The sequence below is a fragment of the Paramisgurnus dabryanus genome, chromosome 8 (genome assembly GCF_030506205.2).
Source record: "Paramisgurnus dabryanus chromosome 8, PD_genome_1.1, whole genome shotgun sequence".
In the NCBI taxonomy this organism is placed as follows: Eukaryota; Metazoa; Chordata; class Actinopteri; order Cypriniformes; family Cobitidae; genus Paramisgurnus; species Paramisgurnus dabryanus.
In genome coordinates this window covers 40,125,310-40,149,199 of record NC_133344.1, presented here as the reverse complement: position 1 = coordinate 40,149,199, position 23,890 = coordinate 40,125,310, and the positions used below count along the sequence as shown (strand labels likewise).

At 38.9% G+C, this 23,890-nt stretch overlaps 1 protein-coding gene across 10 annotated transcripts in view; it reads left to right on the top strand.

Annotated features, from left to right (window-relative positions):
- dock10 (dedicator of cytokinesis 10) overlaps positions 1–23,890 on the top strand; it is a 117,988-nt gene that overhangs the window by 43,146 nt on the left and 50,952 nt on the right. For all 10 annotated transcript variants that reach the window (XM_065281805.2, XM_065281812.2, XM_065281804.2 and 7 more), the window contains exons 3-17: positions 4,159–4,248; positions 6,548–6,630; positions 11,112–11,184; positions 11,263–11,394; positions 11,934–12,068; positions 12,164–12,350; positions 12,748–12,839; positions 13,847–13,930; positions 16,532–16,684; positions 17,280–17,525; positions 18,060–18,182; positions 20,681–20,763; positions 20,889–21,011; positions 21,100–21,179; positions 21,273–21,460. In XM_065281805.2, coding sequence (XP_065137877.1) covers positions 4,159–4,248; positions 6,548–6,630; positions 11,112–11,184; positions 11,263–11,394; positions 11,934–12,068; positions 12,164–12,350; positions 12,748–12,839; positions 13,847–13,930; positions 16,532–16,684; positions 17,280–17,525; positions 18,060–18,182; positions 20,681–20,763; positions 20,889–21,011; positions 21,100–21,179; positions 21,273–21,460 — 1,872 coding nt within the window. The remainder of the gene's footprint in view (positions 1–4,158; positions 4,249–6,547; positions 6,631–11,111; positions 11,185–11,262; positions 11,395–11,933; positions 12,069–12,163; positions 12,351–12,747; positions 12,840–13,846; positions 13,931–16,531; positions 16,685–17,279; positions 17,526–18,059; positions 18,183–20,680; positions 20,764–20,888; positions 21,012–21,099; positions 21,180–21,272; positions 21,461–23,890) is intronic.

The window sequence follows — 23,890 nt, the reverse complement described above, 5'->3', positions numbered from 1 at the left end:
AATTTTTAAAGAAAGACCCGACCCGAGAAAATTAGACCCGAGTCCGACCCGAACTAGTGACATTTTTTTTTAACCCGACTGGAACCGAATGTAAACGGCACTGACGTGTGTGCATTCTGCAGACCCACGCGCAGCAGTCAGACAGAAAGAAACTCCGGTGGCCTTGCAACCAATTTGGCGAGCTGCTCCATTCGTTTTACTTTGTTATCTGACGACGACACCAACGTAACCACTAAAATGTACATTTATAATTGACTGACATGTTTGTCTCAACGAAAATGAACCTTCCGACAACCACACAATGTCGCAAGCGCTCTTGGCAAACAGATGAGAGGTTTGAAAAGGACATTGACGCACACAGGCGAGAGAGTTCGGGTCTTCTCGGGTCCGTTCAGAAAAAACACATTCATTTTTAAATTACCTGAGACCCGATGCCGCTATTATTGTACCCGACCCGTGTCCGAGGCACATGTGAAACTTTTAGACCCGAACCCGATTGGGTCTCGGGTCGAACCTCGGGTTTTCGGATCTAAGTGGACCCGTGAAGACCTCTATTTGTTTGGGGGTTGCCAATAACGGTTTCGACTTGGGCGTCAAAATGGCAAGAAACGGCCCTGGCTGAAAGTAGTTCATGCTACTTTTAGTAGAGGGTGTGCTCTATAAGGAGCTGTTGACAGTGTTTTCCAGGGCTTTTATCACTGGGGGTTTTTTCTTGTCATATCACTCTCACTTAAAGACGATCTCACAATGCAAGGATAACGGCTGTGTTAAAACAAATAAAGAGGTGCTGGCTAACTCTGACTTGTGTTGAATTGGCATTTTGGTGTGTATTGGCAGCATATTAGTGTGGCCCTGGAATCTTTCATAGTAATATGCTGCCAATTTATGGATTTTGCTATTTTTTATTATTTTATACCTGCCCTTAAGCTCCCATTATAATGCTAGTAAAGTTTGTGCACTAACAAGACCATAGTTTAGAACAATATGAACACGTTTTGTTCAAAAAATATGGACGTGGTGTCCTTGAAGTCGCCCATAGATTTGTGAAGAGGATTTTTGAAGCCAATAGTTGGCGGGGCCTGCCCTAGTTGTCATAGAGTCCAAATTAGCTATATATACCAAAAACACTTTTTGTATCAGGCTGTAAACATATTTATTTTTTACTGTAAAGTTGGGTATTTTAACATGGGGGTCCATGAGAATTGACTCCAGTTTCTAGCGGCCAGTAATGAAGTCACTTCTGTGTTGGCTTCACACAGTTTTTTATTCTGTGAAATGAATACTCGGTTTAGCTCTGCTAATTCTAAGTATAAATGTCCACTATATGTTTGGCTTTTGCATAGGAAATACATTTCAACGACTAGTTCTACTAATACTAATATCTACCTGTGCAAACCAGAAAATGATCTTAAATTAGCTTTAGAACCACAACCACAGCAGCGGGTTACATACAGATGCTTTAGATATCAAATAAAAAAGTTAGCACACTCCTGAATACGTCAGTTATTAGTCATATAAAATACTACCGGTAGCAACAATACGCCCAAACAGTGTTACACCAAGTCATATATTTTACAGGTTGCTATCGGGTACAATATAAATCTTCAGCTCTCCCATTTTTTATAACAGTTAGTTAGCAAAATGTACATCATCATAGTGAACATCATGTTGATCAAGTCAATGTGAAAGGTTTTCTATAAATGAATAAACTAGGTTGGGAAGTGTGGTAATGCGGTTAAACCGTTTGGCAGTGGTAGTGGTACTTTTCACTTATGTGAACAAGCATCATACTCTTTCTTAACTCTGGGTTTCTGCCAAAAGCAAAATAGAGATTTTGGTTTTCCACATACAACAATCGCAACAACTGCTTGGCAAAATTCCTATCTTATTGTTAATAACATAATTACAATTACAGATCCTAGAGGTAAACTAATGTCCTGGTGAAAATGTAGTCAATGCAGTCTTTTGCTAATGTTTTCTGACATCAGTTGTTTGTGGACTTAAGAGCAATTTTTTAAAATTCTAAAAAAAATACTGTACATTTTGTAGTACAATTGTCATTAATATATCTTAAAGGAAAACTTGGTTTTCCATTTAATGAGCATATTGGTAATGAATATCCAAATTAGTCCCCACCATCTCGGACTACCCAATCCACTCGGTCAACACGTTCGCGTGATTGGTTACAACAAGCTTGTGAAGTTAAAAACAAGGGGAATTTTTGGTGAACTGCAATTTTAGGGAGAGCATAATCAGCAATAATGTTGACTGATGAATGTGCACATGGTTTGTCCTAACGCATATTAAAAACACCACATGAACATAGACAACATTAAAAAAAACTTACATTTCAACAGAGGAACGCTTTAAAATTGTAATATTTATTATTATTTGCATTTTATTTTTTGAACAGAGTGGGTAAATGACGCAAAATGAAGATGTGACACTATTTCAGCTTGAAGCTTCAGATGGTTTTAGTATCTTTAAGGGGCTGTTTACACTTGGTATTAAGATGTGTTTATATCGATCGGATCACAAGTGGACAAGAGAGACACATTACGTTTACACCTGGTATTTAAATCCGTCTCTTTTGTCCACTTTCGACCGCATCTGTCCTGAATACTGTGAGGGGACGGTCCGTGAGACGGTGGGCGAGTCTCTCTGCTGTCATTCAAACGCGAGCAGGAGTAATGATGAGTTTATATGGACGCAAACTACTATTATGTCGGAGTCCGCTGCTTGTTTAGCAAATAAACACGCTGCACAGAGTTTTGTACGTTTTTATGTTGGAGCTTTCTCTGAATTTTCAGCGCAATTGATGAAATAGGATCGCGCAACTTTCACGCTTTCAAAACGAAACTACGGAGATCAACCGCAGTAGTTTTATCAATGAAAGACTAAAAAATAGCGCTGTTCACCGTATGTTCACACCAGAAGTCAAAAAAAGACGTAAAACTTGTGTTTAATACCTCAGATTAGATAAATGGGCGGAGAGAAGGCGGTCGCGTGTGGCTGTTCGAACACATTCAACCACATGTGCGTTCCGCAACTCCAAAGCGATCCGATCGAAAGTGGTTTCGACTACCTCTGGATGTGGTTGAAAGTGGTCGAAAGTGGACGCGCTCAAAACGTTTTGAACACCGTTTACACCTGGCATTAACGTCGTCCACTTGTGATCCGATCGACGAAAACGCATGTTAATGCCAAGTGTAAACAGCCTCTAAGTGACTGAAGGGAGACAGGTTTAAAAAACGTCCCAAGATGCAGACAACGACGGGAGAAGAGGCAAATCAGTAAAGGGGGTATAAGCTACCAATCCTGGTTTACCTACTTAATCCTTGAAGAGAAACTTGAGAAACTTTTACAAAGAGCAATAGAGGCAACGGACATGATATTGACCGGGGGATTAACTACATAATTGGTAACAGAAAACAAAAACCTTGGGTCTGGATTAATTATGTAAAATTATGTTACAAAAATAGGTCACCTTAGCTGATTTGGGGGCTCTCTGATATAAGCTCTCTGTTGTCTTTGAACAACTGTAATGGAGTTTGCATGTTCTCCCTGTGTCAGCATGGGATTTTCTCCCACCGGCCAAAAACATGCAAGTTAGACAAATTGGAGATGACAAATTGTCCCTACCTCAACCTGTGTATAGATCAACTGTCAGAAGGTCTGATTAAAATAAACAAAATCACAGTAAAATGGTCCGTTGACTATCTGTCGTCCAGAACAAAGCTTACTTTAGAGCAAACCAGCGTTGTCACAAAAACGTATCGTCTGTACACGTTTGAATCCAGACTTTGGTCCTTCAGTTTGAACTTGAGTTTTGCTTGTTTTTTTGTCTTTTGTGAGAATTATGAAATTCTATGGCATTAAAGATTTAAAAAAACATAAAACCTTATTAAAAGAAAAATAAATATACAGTGATACATATCGTTATCATGATATAAAATGAATCGTATCGTGATGTAAGTTTATTGGTCATAAGTTGAGATGTTGGTTATATCACCCACCCCTACAGTAATCTGTACATGGGCCTGATGAAGAACCAGGTTAAGTTTCTCAAATTAAGCATAAGCTTACCCTCTTAACACTTTAAATCTGGTTAGTGAGACAAACCTCTAGGATCTCCTCTCATTCTCTGTTTTATTCCAGGTGTCCAGTCTTCCTGTGGAGCAGAGAACAGTGAAGTCCACTGTGCCAGAAGGTGCTGATGAAAACACTGAATGTCTGCTGGTCAGACAGGTAAGTGTCTGCATGTGATTTTATTTGATTGGAATCCCATATGAAGCAGTTGGTCATAGGAGAGACAAACATGCTTGGAAACTGTTTACAATTTGAGAAACAGTTCGGACAGACATAGAAAAGGATTTTTGAATTTAAATGTGTGTATCTCCACTCAGGACGGGGCTTTCCAACCCAAAATTTTGGAAACCTCACATTTGAAAACTCCTCTTCCTGTTCAGGGCCACAAACTTATTGAGTTTGACCTGATTTCTGGGTGCCCGTTTATGTGTATAAATCTGTTGTACACTGCAGAGGGCCTGGCTTTGGTTTCTTTTTATGAAGAAATGTGCTTTTCTAAGGTTGCAAGAGAGCTGTAGAGCACACATAACACACATCCAGTGATCTTATATGCATTGTCAGAGCCAAACTGTTACTGTTCAGCAGAGGGTGAAAACAGAATGATGATGAGATATATAGTTTAAAGTTTCTCACAGTCTTCTGGCCAAACAACATCTCCAATGATAACATCAGTGATAAGTCTGGAGTGAAGTCAGCGCAAGAGTCAGTCCAGTCTCGCAGATGGATGTGGTTTGGTCATGTCTGCCGCATGCCAGGCGACTTACTACCCAGAACAGCCTGAGGGGGCGTGCACACCAAGGCGTTTCTGGCATGTGTTTTTAGATGTTTCCAATGGAAGTGCTGCGCTTTTTAAAAAAAAAACAGCAGCAGCTGGCATTTATTTTCTGTGCTGAGTGCTTGCGTCCGGCACTTTTTCCGCGTTTCCATCGAGTGCCCATAGTTGAAAAAATTTAAACTTTGGGTGAAACGTTCAGCTCGTCAATGTCACTTTTCACTCGGCCATCCAATCACAGTGGAAGAGATATATCACAACAACCAACCTGCGCATCATACAATGAAAGATAAACAAAACATAAGTATCATAGCAACCAAAGCGCTTTGCTGAAAACCGCTGGCAAGTACCCAGCAGCCGACAGCAGCAGACTTTTTTAGCAGCATTTAAACACTTTAAAAGTGTTTATGATGGCGGCTAGTGTATGTTTTCAATTGTTTTTTAATGGAATCACCGAGCTTTCAAAAACAATTTTTTTTGTTTTGTGCTAATGGCCCACACTCAGCGTTTTTTTTTTCCATTTTCAACTTTGGGTGAAACGGTCAGCTCATCCATTCAATCACAGTGGAGGAGGGGCGGGACAAATATCACAACAACCAACCCATGCATCGCACTATGACTGGTAAACAAAACAGAAGTATCATAGTAACCAAACGGCTTAGCTGAAAACACTGGCAAGCGCTCACAGTTGGCATCCGCCTGGCATTTGGGCGTGTACACAAAGACATTTACGCCAGTGGTCGGCATACGATTTCAATTGTTTTTTATGGAAGCCTTGCGCTTTTCAAAAACGCCTTTTTCCCCACGCTAAGCGCCCACGCTCATCGTTTTCTCCGCGCTCAGCACCAAGCATCCAGAGTTGAAAATTGATTAACTTTGGTTGAAATGCTAAGCTTGTCAATGTCACTTTTTACTCAGCCGTCCAATCACAGTGGAGGAGGGGTGGGACAAATATCACAACAACCAACCCATGCATCGCACTTTGACTGGTAAACAAAACAGAAGTATCATACGGCTTAGCTGAAAAACAATGGCAAGCGCTCACAGTTGGCATCCGCCTGGCATTTAGGCGTGTACACAAAGACATTTACGCCAGTGGTCGGCATACGATTTCAATTGTTTTTATGGAAGCCTTGCGCTTTTCAAAAACGCCTTTTTTCCACGCTAAGCGTCCACGCTCATCGTTTTCTCCACGCTCAGCACCAAGCATCCAGAGTTGAAAATTGATTAACTTTGGGCGAAATGCTAAGCTTGTCAATGTCACTTTTTACTCAGCCGTCCAATCACAGTGGAGGAGGGGTGGGACTAATATCACAACAACCAACCAGCGCATCCTTCAAAGACTGATAAACAAAGCAGAAGTATTAAAGTAACCGTAGCACTTAGCTGAATAAACGCTGGCAAGTGTCCACAGTCGGTGTCCGCATGGAATTTCCAGCCGCGTTTAAAGGCTTTGGTGTACACGCCCCCTTACACTAGACACCAGGAGGGAAAATAAACAGTGGGAGAGAACTAAACATATACTTTAGTTTAAAGATGGACATGGTGAACATTTTACCACAGTGTTTATATGGCTCTACAATGACACAGAACTGACCCTCGCTGCTTCCTTTTTACATACATTAAAATATTTGTACATGAAACATGAACTGGACTGTACCTAACTCTACTGTTTTAACTTTACAGGCCTGTCAGTACTTCAACTCCCAACAGCATGTGGTCCAGTACAAATATGAAGAGTACGCTGGTGACTACCGCATACTGCCCAGGTACAAATTAAAGGCTGTTATACCACAGGGCTGTTGAATGCTTTATTCTGATTGGTTGAGAAGTGTTCCACTGGTACATTTGACATAACCTGTCAAATGTCATAAAAATAAGCACCAGAGAAATGTTTGTGGTAACCGTGGTATAAGTGGAATTATTGACTCTGGTCCTTTAAATTATTTGAAAATAATTCACACCCGCGTTGTAACTCGCGCTTTGCATTGTGCCGCATTACCACCTTGGGTGTGCATTATTTTCGAATGATTCAATGGCCCGTCATCAATTATTCTTTACTTATTGGACCATCTGTAGTTCACAACCATCGTGTTGGTGCTGAGTTTTGTATGTGGTTGTTAATTGAGTAGTAAGTAGTGGACACACACTGCAATTCGTGAACACACACACTAACATGCCAGTAGGGAGGTGCCTTGCTAAAAGCCATGAGACTCAAACCAGCAACCCTCGGGTTTCAAGCCCAACTCTATAACCACTAGACTACAACTGCCCCTATAAAATGTTAAAATCAGAAGGACATGGTCATGTTAATTTATAATGCTAAAAGTAAAGTTGTCAAATTTTAAGATGGTTCTGCATAACCCTGCTGAAAAAAACAAAAAACCATTACAGAAAATTCTAATGGTTTTATTGGGAATTTTATTGGTTCTAATGGAATATGGCCCAAAACACACTACAGTGTATTGGTTCTTGTTGGTCTCTAATGGTATGTATTGGTTCTATTGGTTCTATGTATTGGTTTTAATGGAATATTGCCCAAAACTCACTAAAGTGTAGTTGTTTTAATGGTAAAAGCTAATGGTTCCTATTGGTATTTCAATGGAAACCATTAGAATTTTCTGTAATGGTTTTATTGTTTTTTTTTCAGCAGGGAATATAAGACAATTTAGATGTGCATGTTAACAGGTAGTTTCCTTCAAGTAATTCAGACTCCCTCATGGATATATGCAGCCAAATAGGTAATTTGTGATTCCTTAACAACCTGTTTTGCAACGTGAAGACGTTCAGGCAGATTTTCAAAGGGTGATGTAAATGTGTGTTTGCTGTTTGTGCTGTGCTCCCCACACAAAAGAGGTAAAGAGGTCTTCTTTAGGACACACAGAAGAATGGATGCCTGTATGTGGGGTCCTGTCAGAATGAAGGATTTGAAAGGAGTGAAATAGACCAAATGATGTGGAAAATACCACCTAGATGAATCTGTCTAAGTGGATGTTTTATTGGTGCTTTAAATCTTTTTGTGATTGTTGTGCTAGACTAGGTTTCCATTGGGACCTGACTTGAAATGCCACTCCGACTGAACCCCAAAGGATGTCGTATATTACATATAAAAATCTGTATAGAGGTTTTTGTGTGCTTCGAAAAGTTAAAATCTGTGACAGTCATCTCTAAACAGCGTGTCTCTTTAAAAAGTCTTAAAACATCAAAAAATTCTGTAGTATGAAAATAAGGCCTTAATTAGCATTCAAATGTCTTAATATCAAAGGCCTTAAAATGTTGCCCAACTAACACTGCCAAGAAGATTGTACCTGTTTTACAAGTCCGTTATGTGTCAGGCAGAACCAACTAATGCACAAGTTTGAGGGGAGTCCGCTAAAGTGTGTGGACCGGGTTTAAAGCTCTACTGTGTACTTTATTGTAGAGCTGTAATCGGGCCTTAAAAGTTAGGCCCGAAATGTCCGGAGCCCGACAGAATGCAGCCCGAACCCGAACGTACATTTAGATTGACAGCTTTTTAAAAGCCCGAACCCGTTTACAGCCCGACATTATTTAAATGTGCGCACACACACAGCTTTTGTCAAGAATGAGAAATTTACACAGGTTTTAACATTATTTATTCATGACTAATAATCTACACGCCACTTGGAAGTTGAAACAAAGAAATAAGTAATCTGTAACATTGTAACATCTCATTCTAAATAGGCTTATGCAATACACTATAAATATGCCAATAAAATTATTATTTCTTAACGAATTAAATTAAGATCATACATTCTGAATTAAGATGGGTATTTGGCAATAACGAAATTAAGGGCGCACTCACACTATCCAAACCAAACCGCGCTCGGGCGCGTTTCACCCCCAAAGCCTGGTTTGTTTGACTAGTGTGATCGCTCTGTTCCGCGCCCGAGCGCGGATTGGTTATTCGCGCCGCGGCCGGGTTGAAGAGGTGGGCCGGAGCGCGGTTCACTTGGGCTCAGGCGCGGAAGGCTGTGGTGTGAGCGCATTCGCGCCTGAGCGCGATTCAAAAGGTGAAGACGTCAGTTGCGCGACCACTCACCTTCATCTGCCTCCGTAAAAACCTTTTGATACGCGCCGCGGGGTTACGTGAATGTCCGAGCTGCGCACGTGACAGATGAACTAAGCAATATGATGACATGTGAGAGGGCTGTCTGTAATCGCGCACCAAACGACTCCGAATAAAAAACACAGACTTATCATTACGGTGGGTTCCAGTGTTAAGAGAGTGCTTTACTTCCTGCTTTTTTCAAAACAATCGCATCTTAATGACGAAAGCGCGCCCGGACTCGGATCGATACAAGTACAGTGTGAGTGCGTGCATCTGGGGGAGAAGGGAGGGGTGACAATCGCGCTGGGGCATGGTTTGGTTTGGTTTGGATAATGTGAGTGCGCCCTAAGAGGCAGGCTCCGCGGGATTTGCGTCGGCACTTCTCTCCATTACTGCCAACATTAGTCTATATCCTCTGTCTAAATTATGTAAGACTCGATTCATATTTAGTTATACATTGAAAAACCTACTCACCAAGATTAGGCTACATGTTTTTGATGAGGAAAATCATTAAATCCACTGTAATAAATGAATTCAGCGCGATCCTGCGCTACTGATTTGAACTTGACCGCTCATTTACCTCACAAAGCTGGAGCGGAAGCCCGAGCCCGTGTAAAATGTTAGAAATGAAGCCCGAACCCGCCCGAGCCCGTCGGGTCCCGACGGGTCCCGTCGGGTTCGGGCAAAGATCTTCAGCTCTACTTTATTGAGTTAATTCTTAGCAAAAACCCATGTTTTCTTTCAAAAGTATGTGCTCATTCATGTGTAATTAGCCTACTTCCACCCCACTAACCTCTACTTAATGTTATATTTATTTATTTAACAATAAATTAAATGTGTTTCTCTGTTTTTATAATATTATTACTTACTGTTTACTTTATTATTTAATAACTTGAAAACTTTGTATTATTCATTTAATATCAGGCAAGCATTTAAGTTATCCTTGGTCATTTCTGATTGAAGGCAATCTTTTATTCCGGCGATTTAACTCCTCTGGAATAGAATAAAATTGTAATTCGGGGTTCCTTTGATGACCAACATCGCAACATATCCCGGGCAAATTGTAATCTTGAGTGTTTTATTGATCTTTTTCTGGTAGTTGTGGCTGCTGTGACCATAGAATAAAGCAGAGCGCTCGGCTGTGACCGGACACAAAAATGGCGGCGACATTTGCTAATTCATTCGAACAATTTCAAATTAAAACGGAATTAAACAAAGCTTTCAAAAAACTGTTTACTCCGTCTATCTAAATATTGTTGTTTAAAAACATGTTTTTATTAGGTTTTGATACTTTATTTGAACCAATTATAATTGTCTCATCATTATTGTCATTCTAAATGCTTTTGCCCACGTAGGTCTATTTTTATTACCAAAAAATATTAGATTACTTGATCATCATCATTTACCAAAATAAATGTTAGTAAAACCCCTAGATTGAGATGATTTGAATTTATTTAATTGTTTCAACCACAATGTCTTACACATAACCACAAAAAGACATCAAATACAATCGAGGATAAAAACACAATAAAGTCCAAGACTTATTTCCATTGTGGTCCTCAGGATTGATTAAATTATTTCAAAATGTTGTGATTTTGGTTAAATAATAGGCAATTTTTTTCTTCTTATATTTTATCGTTGGGGATTTCTTAAAATGTTGTGTGAAGTTTGAGGTAAAAAAATTATCTCACAATATCAGAAAAGTGTAAAAATCTTGTCTGATCTTATTCTTGTGAACCCAATCTTGTGTCTCATTTTATCGTGCGGTGTAAGTGTCTTATCACACCCCTAGAGAATACATCTTGTTTTTGTCATTAACGATAAAAGGTCTTCAGAAACACATGTATGCATGCACACAAATTTGGACTTCATTGCCGTGTTATAGGTCTTAAATTTCACTCATAATGGTCGTAAAACATGCCTTGTTTTAATGGTGGGATATGGAGAGAAGAAATGTGTTTAAAGTTACTGAAATTGGTGGAAGTGGCCTTAGAAATCAGTCAGAGCAGTTTTCATCCTTACAACTTGTTTGTGATTTTATCAAAGGAGAGAAATTGAATCCAGAGCCGTTTTATTAGGAAACACAGAGAGATGATGCTGGTGGATTTGGCAGATGGTAAATGTTTTTTGTTTTGTTTTCAATCAGACTGACTCTTTTTTCTGTCCATAATACCCCCTCAGAAAGATGTATAAAGCTGAGAAGTTGCCCTCACACTCATTTGAAATCGACCATGAAGATGTGGACAAGGATGAGGTCAGTACTGTACTTCACAGTCATTTTAATATGTGCCCAAAACAACACTTTATAACCCTAAGCGCTTCTGTTTTGTAGGACACAACGTCATTGTCATCATCCAAAGGTGGAGGAGGGAGTGGGACTGGAGGGGGAATCGGTGTCTTTAAGTCTGGCTGGCTTTATAAAGGAAATTTTAATAGCACCGTCAACAACAGTATTACTGTTCGGGTAAGAACCATATTGGAGACACCATTTCCACGTCCATTGTTTAAAGGGACAATATTATGCCCATTTTTACTAGATGTTATTTAAGTCTATGTGTGCCCAGAATGTGTCTGTGAAGTTACAACTCAAACACATTTAGAAAAGCTTTTGAGTGAAATTAACCAGTCAGTCAGTGGTTGTGGGCGGGGCTTTATCAGTGTGACCTCACATTGAATCAAAGCGGCATGTCTAGTGAGATTGCTGTGATTTAATGGGGATTAAAAAACAAGGAGAGAGTGGGATTTTTCATTGTAGGGTTGATGTCCAAACACCTTGTAAAAGTAGATTTTGCATATTATGTGTCCTTTAAAATTCATCTCACACATTTAGACTGATTCTTTAAGAACAAACTAACTAATATGTTTAATATATAATTTGTGTCTTGTCAAATGCCAACAATGTCTTTGATTATGAACTCATATGTAGCTGTGTTATAAGCGGGATAATGTTTGTCCACTTTGCATCGGGGTCCTGATCGGGGTTTGTTGCTTTTACTTTCACAGTCCTTCAAAAGGAGATATTTTCAATTAACCCAGCTGACTGACAACTCTTATATCATGAACTTCTACAAAGATGAGAAAATCTCTAAAGAACCAAAAGGCTGCATTTTTCTCGACTCGTGCACAGGGGTGGTTCAGGTTGGTACATAAAAAGTTTAGAAAACAGTTTATTAAACATCACATTTTGTATTTCATACACATAAGATTTTGTACTGTATTTTGGGTTGATATAGAACAGTCGGCTGAGGAAACACGCCTTTGAACTGAAAATGAATGAGGTGACGTATTTTGTCCTGGCTGCCGAGAATGAGGTAGACATGGATGACTGGATGAGCACACTCATACGTATCCTACAGATTAGTCCTTCGGATGGCTCGGTTCTGGACCGAAAAAGTATGGACATGAGCGAGAGTAAACAAGGTGAGTGATGAATGTTTTGACATTATTATAAACTACCCAACGATGCTTTACAGTTCTTCAGAAAGATAATGTACTCAATCTTAATAAACGTTTAGCCTGAACCACTTAACATTGACTTGATTTAACTCATTCCACGCCAGCATTAAACTAGGTTTAAGTCCCTGTTTGGAAAACCACCCCTTAAAGTTTAAAAATGAATAAAAATGTTATATACAGTATATCCAAACTCCATTGTGTTTACAATCATACTTACATACTTTTGTGAAATGGTAAAACATCCTTCTCAAAGTCTTCTCAAATAGCAAGTTTGTAAATACGTGTTTACCAATCTAGATAGATCTTTTAATTAGGCTGTTTAGTTTTATACACATTTTTGTCAATGTCTTCTATTTTTTAGATATCATTGAAATGTCTTTGAATGTTGTTCCGGTCCCTGTCCCTGAAAATGAGGAACCAACTGAAAAAGGAATTCACCCTGATCTGGCAAAGGTAACACTAACTAAACTGTCTTCTCACATACACTTACGAAAGGGCTTTTCACGCTGGGCTTTACCCTTGGTTATCTTTGTTCGCACAGCTTTTTAAACTCTTGGTTAAGGAGCGTTTCACACTTGTAATTTAGAAACGGGGTCATCCCTGAAATTAACCTAGGGTTGCTTTTGCGGAGATTTTTGAAAAACGCTTTGGAAAAGGGAGTCGGGCTGACGACCAAAACACACTTGTAGCAAATCAGCAGTAAGGGGCGTGTCTACTAACTGACATCTTTGCCTGAGTTGCGTATATGTGGGGCGGGTCTATCAAAAGAAGGTCGCGATTCTGTTTGATTGTTTAGGTGATGGCTTTGAGAGATCATGCACCCCGCCTTTAACCCCACATTGCTGTGCCAAACGCATGCAGTGTGAAACAAACCGGGGTTAAAATGTTATGACTCAGACAGCCAATCAGAAACTGTAGTGCATATACCTAATATCACAATTTTTTTACTGAAAACACCTGAATTGGAGTAAAAATACATCCCAGGAGGCTTAAGACAGCCAAGAGAGGTTTACGTTGCGACCTGTCCTGTCCCTGATGCGGAAGCGCGAGAAGTGGTTATTTAAAGTGACAGTGCACTATTTTTATTCAGTCAGTTTGACATAGCTTTTTATCCAATCATGACTGTTGACAACGCAATGCAAATGAAAGCATTAACCTGGGGTTTAGGAATGCACAGTGTGAAACGTCAAATTATGAATACCCAGGGTTATCTCTTGGATAAGTATGAACAGTGTGATGCAGATAACCCAGGATTTCATTAACCTGGGGTTTAGAATAACCCGTAGTTAATTTTTTTAAGTGTGAAAAGCCCTTAAGTAAATCTATATATTATATCTTATATATGTTGCTCAATATTTAGATAATTTAAAACACAATGATTCAGACATAAATCTTTTATAAATATATTATAATTACATTAGCATTAGATCATTTATTAATTTTGATGATATGTGTTACAGTATATTTCTGAGACTGAAGAAGGGGCCAGAACTGCCAGAAGAGAGGAAAGACTAAACCTGTTCTCCCTGGACCCCGACAGTCCTGTATGACAAAATTAACATCATCACACACACACATTGAAGTTAAAAAGACGGTACACTCTTAAAATTAAAGGTGCTTCAAAGGTTCTTCACAGCCATTCCTTAGAAGATTTACGTAAGGAATAATTGACAATGGGTCGTTGAATTATTAGAAAATAATGCACACCCAAGGTTGTAATGTTGTGGGTGTGCATTATTCTTAAATAATTCAAAGGACCTGAGTCAATCATTCTGCTTCTACCACCACGGTTAATGCAAATATTGCTCTGGTGCCTATTTTTAGATATTTGACAGGTAAGGTGTGCGTTTATTGGAAAATAATTAACACCCATGGAACATTTCTTAACCAATCAGAATAAAGCATTCAACAGACCGTGGTATAATTTTGTATGATCTGAAGAGTCTTTATAACCCACAAAGAATTTTATATGAAACATAAAGAACTTTTAACATCTAAAGAATCTTTCTGTGATCATTTAGCCCAAAATGTTTCTACTAGGGTTTCATGAAGCTCCTTTATTTTTAGGTGTGTATGGTATGTTTCTCTGGTGTTCTTTAAACTTTATGTTAGCGTTTGCAGCAATGTCATATGTTATGAAAATGTGCTTATAAAAGTATTCAGAAGAGACTTCTCCTCAACACCTCAGATGTTTAGTGTGTACTTTACTGCAGCTTAGTACCATTCAGGTTCAGGCACATGTGCTTTTATGTATCTAGGCCCGTCTGTTCTAGTTAAATACTTGACAAGTAGCCAGTGTAGTGTAGTGTTGCTAGAATTGGGCTTGATCATACTTCTTTGATCTTGTAAGTACTCTAGCAGCTGCTTTTGAAGCTGGAGCTTATTTACTTGGTTTGCATGACATCCACCCAGCAAAGAGTTGCAATAGTTAAAGAAATGATAGTAAACACACAGCAGATAGTGACCATTGACTTCCATAGTAGGAAAAAAATATTTTGCAAGTATTGTGATAAATGATGAAGAAGATATTTTGCTAAATGATGGTAAGCACATAGTTGACAATACCCATTAAATTCCAATATATTTTTTATTCCTACTATGTAAGTCAATGGTCACTATCGGCTATGTTTATCATCATTTCTCAAAATATCTTATTTTGTGTTCATCAGAAAAAAAGAAATTCATACAGGTTTAGAACAAAATGAGGATGAGTAAATGATAACAGAATTTTCATTTTAAAGTAAACTATCCCTTTAATTCTTGAGGTCATAAATGCGTGGATAAGCTTCTCGCCATCTGGAGCAGACAACATGTGGCTCATTTTTGAAATATTTCTTAGATGGAAGAAGGCTGTGCGACAAATAATGGAAATGTGGCTATCGAAAGATAGATTGCTATCCAGCATCACACCCAGGTTCTTTACTGTGAAAGACGAAACTATAGCGCAACCATCTATAGAGAGGTTGGGTACTGCCATATTTTGTTTTAAGCTATTTGGTTCAATAATCAGTACCTCTTATTGGAGTTGAGAAGAAACAAATTTGCCATCCACTTTCTGATATCTTTGACACAGTCTGTAAAAAAACAACAAAAAAAAACTGATGTGTTTTTCCAGATTCTGAGGAAATATTAAGCTGGGTATCGTAAGCATAAGTTTTCTAATAATGTTTCCTAGAGCATGTATAATGAGAAGAGAATAGGGCCTAGAACTGATCCCTGTGGCATGCCATATTAAACCTGAGAGGAACATGACTTTTCCTCATTAAGATAGTCAAAGTGATAGCGGTTGGTTAGATAGGACCTAAACTAATTTTATGATCTATTGTGTCACTAAGGTCCAGTAATATGAGGAGTGAGATTTTACTGCAAACAAATGCTAAAAGGAGGTCATTTGTAACTCTAAACATCACTGTTTCTGTGCTATGGTGGGGCCTCATATGTACTATTTTGCTCTTAAAATGTGCGCATATGGCTATACACTATTTTTTTATTCTCAGTATTTTTGAAAGAAAGGGGAGATTTGAAATTGGTCTACAATTAATTAGAGCTCCCTGTTCCAGATTTGGCTTTTTAATGAGGGGCCTAATTACTGCCAGTTTCAAGGCTATTCTAGTTCTAGTGAGGAGTTAATTATACTGGTTTTGACACTGCAGGGAAAACCTCTTTCAAGAGTTTTGTGGGAACCGTATCTATACACTATGATGATTTGGATGGTTTTTAACTTCTCTTTGTATAAATAAAATATAAATTTCAGAAATGAATTATTTTCTATTATATTACATTTTTTGCTGTATGTTTGATCAATTAAATTCCAACTTGCAGAAGATAATTAATTTCCTACAACTTGTCTGACAGTCATAAAACTTTTAAACGGAAATGATGAAACCATTAGATTAAACTGTGTCACCTCACAATATGCACCTTAGCTTTAGCTAAAATAATCCCAATAGTTATCATAGGAAGTCACTGGTGATGTTTAGTTGGTTTATCTTCACACTACCCGCTCTGTGACATGTGTGACAAGCTGCTGTTAAACCTTTCCCGTCTTATCCTACATCTTTTTCTTACAATGTTTTATGATTTTGATTGGTGTTTGTGGGAAGACAGTTTCATTATAGCTAATGAATGTTTACTGTGTGTTGAAGGTTTTGAGGAGCCCAAGGCTGGATTCTGGGGTGTCTGTTTCCGTCCGTCCGTTTGAGGAGAAACTTGGCAGGAGACTGATGATATCCTGTCGTTCCCTCAACCTCACACTGCAGGGCTGTGTGAACGAGGTCGAAAATGAACCGCTCACTAATGTATGATCTTATTAATGTCATTTATACGACACACTTGCTGTTAGTCCTGATAAATGCTTTAGAATTAATGAATAAAAAGGAATGCAGTGCGCTAATTCGAGTTATATAGTACGTAGTTAGTGGCCACAAAAAGTTATGTGAAATATGTGTTAGATATCAAACCTAGTGTCGTACAAATTCTCAGCTCTCAGTCATTTCTACAATAATTATTATTCATCATCTTCTTGAGAAATCCTTTGGTTAAAAGGTCTTCTTGTGCAATCTTTCTTCATAGTAAATGCCATATTTTATCATTATCCAGCTAGAAATTTTGCATTTAAAATATTTGGCAGTGAAAATTGAAAAGACGCCTGACCATGACCCAAAAATAAATGAAATAAATTAATGAGTGAAACCAAACAGCATGTTATCACTTACATGATGGAATATCACACATTTCAAAAGTGGCAAAATTTATCGTTTTAGAAGTGTGTTACTCATAACTATACTATATCGGGTCTATAATTAAATTAGATTGTGAAATGACGGTTATTGCTTGCTGGAGGTGTATGACCTTTGTAAATGTGTACATATCAGTGCCACTGTCTCTCCTCAGATTGAGCCTTTTTTTGTAACGCTCGCTCTCCTGGACATTCGAGAGGGCAGGAAGATTTCCGCTGACTTCCACGTTGACTTAAACCATGAGGTCGTGCGAAAGATGCTCAACAACTGTGTTAATTCAGGCGGTCAGGGGCTGGTTGAAGGTAATGATGTTGTGCAGGAGAATGGACCTGCGGAGAAGAAAACTGAAGACTGCCATCTGAGCCCAGACCTGGAGAACTGGTTGTGTTTCCCTAAACAGGTAGTGATGCAAGAGACCAGAAACAATATACAGTTAATATAGCGTGACCATACGTGCCATTCTTCCCGGACGCATCCCGTCCAGGATTTTGTGTTCGTCTTCCGGAAGTTGTATTTGTCGACTGCATACGTCATAGAGGATTATTATTATTATTATTAGAGAAAAGCAACCGTTACATTTTAAGGTAAGAATGAAACCAGGATTGTATATCTTATGTTTTTAACTGAACGGCGTATGTGGTCAACAAATACGACTTCCGGAAAACGCACCGAAATCCTGGACGGGATGCGTCCGGGAAGAATGGCACGTAAGGTCACCCTAGTTAATAGGATATACAGTAATACACAGATATACAGTGAAAACTTGGTGGGAATGCCATATGAGTATATTTTCCTTATGAAGTGCTGAGTAATGTGGACAATATCCATCCAATTTTACAAGGTGTAAATACTTGATGTTTTGTTAATATGTCTGTATGTAATTTACATGGTTGATGGTGTGTTACACTGCTAATTGTGCTTTTTTCATTTCCAGGCTATTTTTTCCATTACAAACCCGCACACAGACATTATGATGGTGGCACGCGTGGAGAAAGTTCTGATGGGAAATATCACCGGTGGCGCAGAACCTTACATTAAAAACACAGATTCTAGCAAGGTATCTTTGGGGATCTTTGTGGAGATCAAATAGTTGTTTTATAAATCAGAAACTTTTATTCATTTCATGTTCCTTATTTCTTAAATTGTTTAATGAAACACAGTAAAGAGCAAGCCAGGCTGTATATCTAACACTTTTAGAAGAAAAGATTTGTGACCCGTGCTGTCTAAATGAGTCGGAAAGGCAAAAGTGAAAATGTAGATTTTGAGGTTTTCATAAAAATAAGTACATTAAGCCCTCGTCTAGTGATCCCAAATGCTCCAAATAGTAATCAGGGTTCCAACGGGTCCTAGAAATCCTTGAAAGTTTGTGAATCCTGGGGAAAAAATCTACATTCATAGATACAGGCGATTGAAAGTGCTTGAATCTATTTAAAAAAAAATCCATATTATTCCCTGTGTATTGTAGGATAATATCATAAAAATTCTAGAATTTGTAAGCACATGTGCTAAACTGTTTGCTTTAAATGTTTAAATCTTCTGTATTTGAATGTCAATACATACCAAAATGCTTTTTTGCAAAGTTGTGTTTGACACATGAAAACGTCTCGGGTTACGTATGTAACTGTTGTTTCCTGAGAAGGGAACGAGACGCTGCGTCTCCCTTGCCATAATTCCTGCGTCCCTGTAACGCCATCTTTGGCAATATTTCAGATAGCGATATACTTCCTGGCTCCTGCGTCACCCTGTCTTTGTTGTTAAGCCTCACCATCGGTTGAATTTGATATACACATTCAGACGTACTTACCCCTGGAGGCGTCCCCAAAGTGTCACCGCAGTGACGCAGCGCAAGTTCCCTCGAAAGGGGTAACAACGTATCTTAAAAGGAAACACGATGTAACCTTGCTCTCACTTGAAATGTGTCCCCACATTTACTCCTTGAATTTGAGGGTATTGGACCTGGAAAGTCCTTGAAAGGTCCTAGAATTTGAAGTTAACTAAGGTGTGGGGAACCCTGAGAAATTAAACATCTAAAATGATCTTTATGTCTGTCCTGATGATGGTCCAAATATGTTTTTTTTTTTTTTTTTACTTAGAACAAGAATAATCTAAGGCTGCATTTACATTGCATGTTTGAAGTGACTCAACTCCAATTTTTTATATGACCCACGGATGTGTAAACAGGAAAAAACCGAATAGATGTAGATTTTGGTTTCAGGCCTCGTTCATATATGGAAAAGAAAATCAGATATGAATCGACACATGCATTCGCATCCGCAATATAAGCGGACAGATCGGGAATATTCCCATGTCAAGATGTGTCGTGCATCATTGAAAATACAACGCTGGCAAATTACGTCAACTTAGGTGGACACCACCCGCGATCACATGACTCTTCTTTGCAATGGAGGACGACGCCTCCACTTAGTAATGTCTTATTAGAGAAATAAAGCTCTATAATCTTGTATAATCATTTTGTCTGTCCATTGCTTATCACTTTTTACTTCCTCTGTGGGTTACGCTGTTCAGGGTCAGTATGTCTACCTTGAAAGTGTTTCGTGTACATGCAGATATCTGATACAAGTCACTTTACATAAAAAAATCTTATACAGGCAACAAATCGGAATTGGGCACCAAGATTTCCAGTGTAAATCCAGCCTAAAAGCAAGAAATGTTGGTTTATATGATTTTTATCATGGGTTGTGTAAACACAGGCAATCTTATCACACTGTTTGTTTTATGTCTTTATACAGCATATAAGATTTTAAATACAAAACTCAAATAAGTCATATATTTAAGGCAAAAATGTCAGATTTTGATTAAATAAGTTGTTTGAAGTCCTATTGAAATCAAAACTGGCGATTCTTATTTTTTTATGGAATATTGCAGTGTTCATGTGGGTCTTTTTTAATCATGTGCCATCATAAACTTTATTTAAAAACTGAAAATGTATTTCCGCCCTCTTGTGGGATCCTTTTCTGATTATGTCAGTTTGATGGCTTGGGCGGAGCATCCTTTAACCCCGCCCCCCAACTGTCTGTCTGCTGCGAGTTCAATTTCTGAATAAAATACTTACTTTTCTATATCCAATCAATTCACATTGGCAAACACAAGACATGCCCGTTATTTTCCTCGTGTGATATTCTGTTTCACGTGGAAATGCGTCACAATACAGAAATTGATCGTGACTTCCTGTTCATAGGGACTTTAAAAAGTAACGCAATGTATCCGAGCAATGTACAGTAAATACAAAATATACAGTAGCAAAATAAATACATGCATAAAGCAAAGCTTACGCCAAATAACTGTCTTGTGCCAAACATTCAGGGTTCTTTAGAGCTGGGTAAAGTCTAAATAAATCCCCAAATAACCTTTATTCTGCTTTCTGCCTCTTTTGATGTGGAATGGCATAGCTTTTTTAGATCTGTGCTTTATAGACAAAAGGATGGCGGGCCAATTATATGTACAGAAATAAGAAGCTAGATTTATTTTTGTTATTCTAAAAAACATAAAAATACCCCATATCCTTGTTTACAGCATTTCTTTTCTTTTATCTAGACTGTTCAAAAGCTGTTGAAGTCCAACAAACAGTTCTGTAGCAAACTTGGAAAGTACCGAATGCCTTTCGCCTGGTCTGTAAGGTGAGTGAAACCTAATGGCAGCTACTTTTTCTTCCCATCATACCACATAAAACTGCTAAACCCCCTTTTACGACTGTAAACATTTACTTCATTTCTTAACTTCCATATTCTTCTGTATTTTCCAGGTCAGTGTTTAAGGATAATCAGGGTATGGTGGACAGGGAATCTCGCTTTTCCCCTCTCTTCAAACAGGACGGCAACAAGATCTCCACAGAAGACCTCATCAAACTCATCACAGAGTACAAGAGGTACAACACCTTCCCAAACACATTCCTTACAATGAGGTCCCATCAAAGTGAAGTCAGTGAAGTGAAGTTTTTTTTCTTCTTTTTTTAGGGCTGAAAAGACCAGTAAACTTCAGACCATCCCAGGAAGCCTTGAAATAAATGTGGACTGTGTTCCCATGGAGTGTCCCAGTATGTTCTGTAGCATTCTATGTAGTGTTATGTTGAACAAAGAACATATTAATCTAATTTGCATATATTCACCCTAATGTGCTTTCACCTCAGATTGTGTGACATCATCATATGTTCCTCTGAGGCCGTTTGAGGACGGCAATCTGCATGCGGCTACGGTGGAGGTAGAGGAGTTTCAGCAGAACTCTCCAAAGTTTGCCCATCCCTACACTGTCTACAAGAATCACATCTATGTCTACCCTAAACACCTAAAGTATGACAGCCAGAAGAGCTTTGCAAAGGTGAGACGGCAGTGTACCCTTTGTCGAGGGTGTTTGCTTACAGGGGCCCATCTCACATCTGAATGACATTTATTCTGGTCTCCGGATATGCCCAGGGTTTCTTCAGTTCAGGTTTTTAGGATATTAAGTGTTGCCTAGTCGCTTCTTTTCAGCAAGCCATACAATTTTAGTTGGCACTCATATGGCACACATAGTGCTCAGCAAGGTATGTCAAAGATATTGGATATACTAAGACTGAACACTGCTATTACTATGAATGGGGTAAGTGAATGCTCAACATGGTCGTTCTGGTGAAGGAAGTCCCGCCTTTAGTTAAATGAACCAATAATCAATCACTAAAGACGATTGATGATTCTCTGGGGGAGGAGCTCTATATAGTCACGTGACTAAATGACCGTGTAATTGGAGCTTAAGGGTGCTTTCACACCTGCCTTGTTTAGTTCGGTTGAATCGTACCAGAGTTCGATTGCTCAGTTGGTGCTGTTCGTTTGGGCAGGTGAGAATGCAGCAATCGAACTCTGGTGCGCACCAAAAGTGGACCAAACAAGCGGGCCGAGACCACCTTGAAGAGGTGCATTAAAACGTTGTTTTTAAGCCGCATCCTGAAAATGAACGGTTTGTCTAGAGCGCTGTATACAAACTATGTATAACAACCACGGACATCATTACAGCGTGCAGCCATCTGTCCATGGTGTCTGCTGTATTTTCCGGGGTTCCGTTGGAATTTCATGCACGTTGATTCTGACCAATCGAGAAGCAGTTTAGGAAATACGTTCAAATAGATGATGCGGATCTTATCACATGACAGAATTTTGGTCTGTTTCAACTGGTGCGGATCAGAGCAATCAGTGTGGTGTGAAAAGGAACCAAAACTGCTAAAAAGATAAAATGTATCATTTTTTGCTTTTGGTCCGGACCAAATGAACCGAACTACAGGTGTGAAACACCCTTAGGATTATTCCACTTTCATTAAAAAAATCTGATATTTACTCACCCCCATGTCATCCAAGATGTTTATGTCTTTCTTTGTTCCGTCAAGAAACTTCAGAAGTTTCTTGAAGGAAACTTCAAAAAAGGGGTGTGTCCTTTTTTCACCACTTCTGGGCTTTTCAGAGAAAATGGAGAAACTGGTATCTGCTGGAACAAAGCTCTCCCACTCTATTGCTGCGAGTCCCCAAATATCAACCAAGAAACGGCGGGCTCCTCAACCACAAAAGCCTTCGGGCCCAGCCCGCCCTCCCCCTCCATCTCAGAGAGCACTCCGACCTCTGCCTCAACGTCAGGGATCACACCAGCCCTCATCTGCAAACAGCACTGGTAACTGATGTGTGTTGGGTTCCCGCTACGTCAGCAGTAACAATCATAAATATTTTAAGAACAAGCGGGCGCCCGATGTCCCTTTAGCTTTCCCTATCTCTGTCCTGACATGTGATAGAAAGATGAAGGCCGTCTCCAGCCGCACAGCAATTCTATCTAATCTACTGCCTATTATACGTCATTCTGAGATTGATACAGTTCCAAAACCAGTTACTGTTAAGTTAGCACTTCTGAACATCCGTTCACTAAAGAACAAATCCTTTTTAGTTAATGATCTTATCACCACTAACAACCTGGACTTTATGTTTCTAAATGAAACTTGGTTAGATGACAGCTGCAGTGCTACAGTCCTCAATGAATCAGCCCCACCCAACTTTACCTTTATAAGTGTATGTAGAGCTGTTAGAAGGGGTGGAGGAATAGCTGCTTTATTCAAAGATGCCTTTCAATGCAAGCAAGTGTTACTTGGTGATTACCAGTTTTTTGAATATTTGTGTATTGCTCTAAAAGGTACACCACGCATTCTGTTTACAATTATTTATAGACCTCCCAAATACACCTCAGCATTTGTTGATGAATTCACAGAACTTTTGTCAACAATTTCCTCTGAATTTGATTATTTTGTTATTGCTGGAGATTTCAATATTCATATAGACAATTCAGAAAACAATACTGCGATTGAACTGTTAAATGTTTTAAACACTTTTGATCTGACCCAGCACGTGCAAGGTCCTACACACAATCGGGGACACACTCTTGATCTGCTCATTAGCAAGGGTCTAAACATTTCATCCACTGTAATCAAGGATGAAGCGCTATCTGACCATTTCTGTGTTTACTTTGATTTATTGATCTGTCCTGCCACTGATGCTAGATCTGTCTATATCAAAAAAAGGTTCATAAATGAGAACACCAGTGAGGTATTTATGAATGCTATGTCAATGTTGCCAAACATATCCGCAGACTCTGTTGATGTTCTCCTTGAAAACTTTAACATAAAAGTTAAAGATGCTATTGATGATATAGCTCCAGTAAAGGTCAGGATGATCACTGGCAGACGTAAAGCACCCTGGAGAAACACAACAGCAGTACAGCACATGAAAAGAACATGCA